The sequence below is a fragment of the Taudactylus pleione genome, unplaced genomic scaffold, assembly GCF_031769625.1.
Source record: "Taudactylus pleione unplaced genomic scaffold, aTauple2 ptg001336l, whole genome shotgun sequence".
Taxonomy (NCBI): domain Eukaryota; kingdom Metazoa; phylum Chordata; class Amphibia; order Anura; family Myobatrachidae; genus Taudactylus; species Taudactylus pleione.
In genome coordinates, this window is record NW_028285736.1 from 279,293 (window position 1) to 282,628 (window position 3,336).

Below are 3,336 nucleotides of genomic sequence, written 5' to 3' on the forward strand. Positions count from 1 at the left end.
AGAGTGGAGTAGAGTAATGAGGAGGCAATGTGTACAGAGGGGTGACATACAGGGAGAGTGATGGATGTAATAACCTTAGAGAAGATACCATGGAGGGATCTAGGAAAAAGCTCATGTGTGTATATAAGAGGGGAGTAGAGTAATGAGGAGGCAATGTGTACAGAGGGGTGACATACAGGGAGAGTGATGGATGTAATAACCTTAGAGAAGATACCATGGAGTGATATAGGAAAAAGCTCATGTGTGTATATAAGAGGGGAGTAATGAGGAGGCAATGTGTACAGAGGGGTGATATACAGGGAGAGTGACGGATGTAATAGCCTTATAGAAGATAACATGGAGTGATCTAGGAAAAAGCTCATGTGTGTATATAAGAGGGGAGTAGAGTAATGAGGAGGCAATGTGTACAGAGGGGTGAGATACAGGGAGAGTGATGGATGTCATAGCCTTAGAGAAGATACCATGGAGTGATATAGGAAAAAGCTCATGTGTGTATATAAGAGGGGAGTAGAGTAATGAGGTGGCAATGTGTACAGAGGGGTGAGATACAGGGAGAGTGACGGATGTAATAGCCTTAGAGAAGATACCATGGAGTGATATAGGAAAAAGCTCATGTGTTTATATAAGAGGGAAGTAGAGTAATGAGGATGCAATGTGTACAGAGGTGTGAAATACAGGGAGAGTGACGGATGTAATAGTCTTAGAGAAGATACCATGGAGTGATCACTTATTTCTTATCTTTTGACACTACTTACCTGTGTTTTAAATAATTTCTGCTGCTTTTCCTGTTGTAATTCAGGTATAAATTTTATTTGATATATAACAATAAAAGTTATGTTTTAACAATAATATTTTTTGAGTTAGTGCACCAATTTTGGACATTTCATTCCCTCTCTCTTTTCCTTTGTGGTTATTGAATCTGTATGTCCATGGTAGCACCCCCTTGATTGCACGATTATTTAAAGGGGTTATTATTGTCTTAGAACTGAGAAGACATGTATATCTTGTGCGACTGACAAACCTTAATTTCTATTATTTAATGTGTAACAAGATTTAATTTATAAGTAAAACATTTACCACACTATGGGCATGGAAACTGCTTCTGATCTGTGTGATGTCTCTGATGTTTAACAAGATCTGATTTCTGTAAAAAACATTTCCCACACTCAGGGCATGGAAATGGTTTCTCCCCTGTGTGACGTCTCTGATGTATAACAAGATTTGATTTCTGTAAAAAACATTTCCCACACTCAGGGCATGGAAATGGTTTCTCCCCTGAGTGAGTTCTCTGATGTCTAACAAGTATTGCTTTCTGCACAAAACATTTTCCACACTCAGGGCATGGAAATGGTTTCTCACCTGTATGACTTCTCTGATGTGTAACAAGATGTGATTTTGCTGTAAAACGTTTCACACATTCAGAACATTGAAATTGCTTCTCACCTGTGTGATATCTCTGATGTCTAACAAGCTGTGATTTCTCACTGAAACATTTATCACACTCAGAACATGGAAACGGTTTCTCCCCTGTGTGATATCGCTGATGTGTAACAAGACATATTTTCCTTTTAAAACATTTCCCACACTCAATGCATGGAAATGGCTTCTCCCCTGTATGAGTTCTCTGATGTGCAACAAGACGTGATTTCATTGGGAAACATTTCCCACACTCAGGGCATGGAAACGGCTTCTCACCTGTGTGACACCTCTGATGTTTAACAAAATCTGATTTCTGTTTAAAACATTTCCCGCACTCAGGGCATGGAAATGGCCTCTCATCTGTGTGACATCTCTGGTGTGTAACAAGTTCTGATTTCTGTTTAAAACATTTCCCACACTCAGGGCAGGGAAATGGTTTTACCCCTGTGTGATATCTCTGATGTCTAACAACATTTGATTTCTGCTTAAAACATTTTCCACACTCAGGGCATGGAAATGGTTTCTCTCCTGTGTGAGTTCTCTGATGTGTAACAAGTATTGCTTTCTGCATAAAACATTTCCCACACTCAGGGCATGGAAATGGTTTCTCACCTGCGTGACTTCTCTGATGTCTAACAAGATTTGATTTTGCTGTAAAACATTTCCCACATTCAGAACATTGTAATTGCTTCTCACCTGTGTGATATCTCTGATGTCTAACAAGCTGTGATTTCTCAGTGAAACATTTATCACACTCAGAACATGGAAACGGTTTCTCCCCTGTGTGATATCTCTGATGTGTAACAAGATATGATTTCCTTTTAAAACATTTCCCACACTCAGGACATGGAAATGGATTCTCACCTGTGTGAGTTCCCTGATGTGTAACAAGACGTGATTTCATTGTGAAACATTTCCCCCACTCAGAACAGAGAAAGTTTTTATCACCTCTGAGAGCTGTACTGTGTGTAGCAATACTGGAAGTATCAGAGGAACATTCCTCATGATTAGAGGGATTAGATGATATATCTGCACTGTGAGGTATTGGATGCAAATTTAGAGTAGAGGGGATGTCTCCTGGAGAATCCTGTGGGAATTTATCTTGCATTATAAAATGTGGACACAAAATGAGATTGCCCTCCGAGGTATTCTTGATAGTACGTCCATCTGTAAGAAATAATATAAAATGTATGGATAAAATTCTACTACTATTACTAAGTTCTCAATATTAAGTAGTTTTCTTTCTTTGTGCAGATTAAAGACAATTACAATAAATTTACAAAATAATGAACAGGACTCGTCTCAAAATATAAAGAGAACCACATCACCCAGCTATGGCAGCCCTGGTCAGGTAGCATTGGCTATTTCATGGACTCTACATTTGTGCAGCATATATTTTGGGTGAGAGGTACAGACAGCACATAAGGGGTGTATAGTAGTAATGTGCAGCATATACTGTGGGTGAGGGATATAGACAGCGCTTAAGTGGGAGTATAGTAGTAATGTACAGCATATACTGTAGGTGAGGGGTATAGACAGCACATAAGGGGGTATATAGTAGTAATGTGCAGAATATACGGAGGGTGAGGGGTATAGACAGCACATAAGGGGGTGCACAGTAGTACTGTGCAGCATATACTGTGGGTGAGGGGTATAGACAGCACATATGGGGTATATAGTAGTAATGTGCAGTATATACTGTGGGTACGGGGTATAGACAGCACATAAGGGGGTGTATAGTAGTACTGTGCAGTATATACTGTGGGTGCGGGGTATAGACAGCACATAAGGGGGTGTATAGTTGTACTGTGCAGTATATACTGTAGGTGAGGGGTACAGACAGCACATAAGGAGGTGTATAGTAGTAATGTGCAGCATATACTGTGGGTGAGGGGTATAGACAGCACATAAGGGGGT

General features: G+C 39.9%; 1 protein-coding gene across 1 annotated transcript; it reads right to left on the reverse strand.

Annotated features, from left to right (window-relative positions):
• Positions 1 to 242: 242 nt before the first annotated feature.
• Positions 243 to 2,582, reverse strand: LOC148443079 (uncharacterized). The gene has a single exon (XM_088463261.1). It carries the CDS (start codon positions 2,525 to 2,527, stop codon positions 1,082 to 1,084), a length of 1,446 nt encoding a protein of 481 aa, XP_088319387.1. The 5' UTR covers positions 2,528 to 2,582; the 3' UTR covers positions 243 to 1,081.
• Positions 2,583 to 3,336: the final 754 nt, after the last annotated feature.

Bases quoted from the DNA above. Each gene is read 5' to 3' on its own strand.
- LOC148443079 (XM_088463261.1), bottom strand. From the start codon at position 2,527: ATGCAAGATAAATTCCCACAGGATTCTCCAGGAGACATCCCCTCTACT.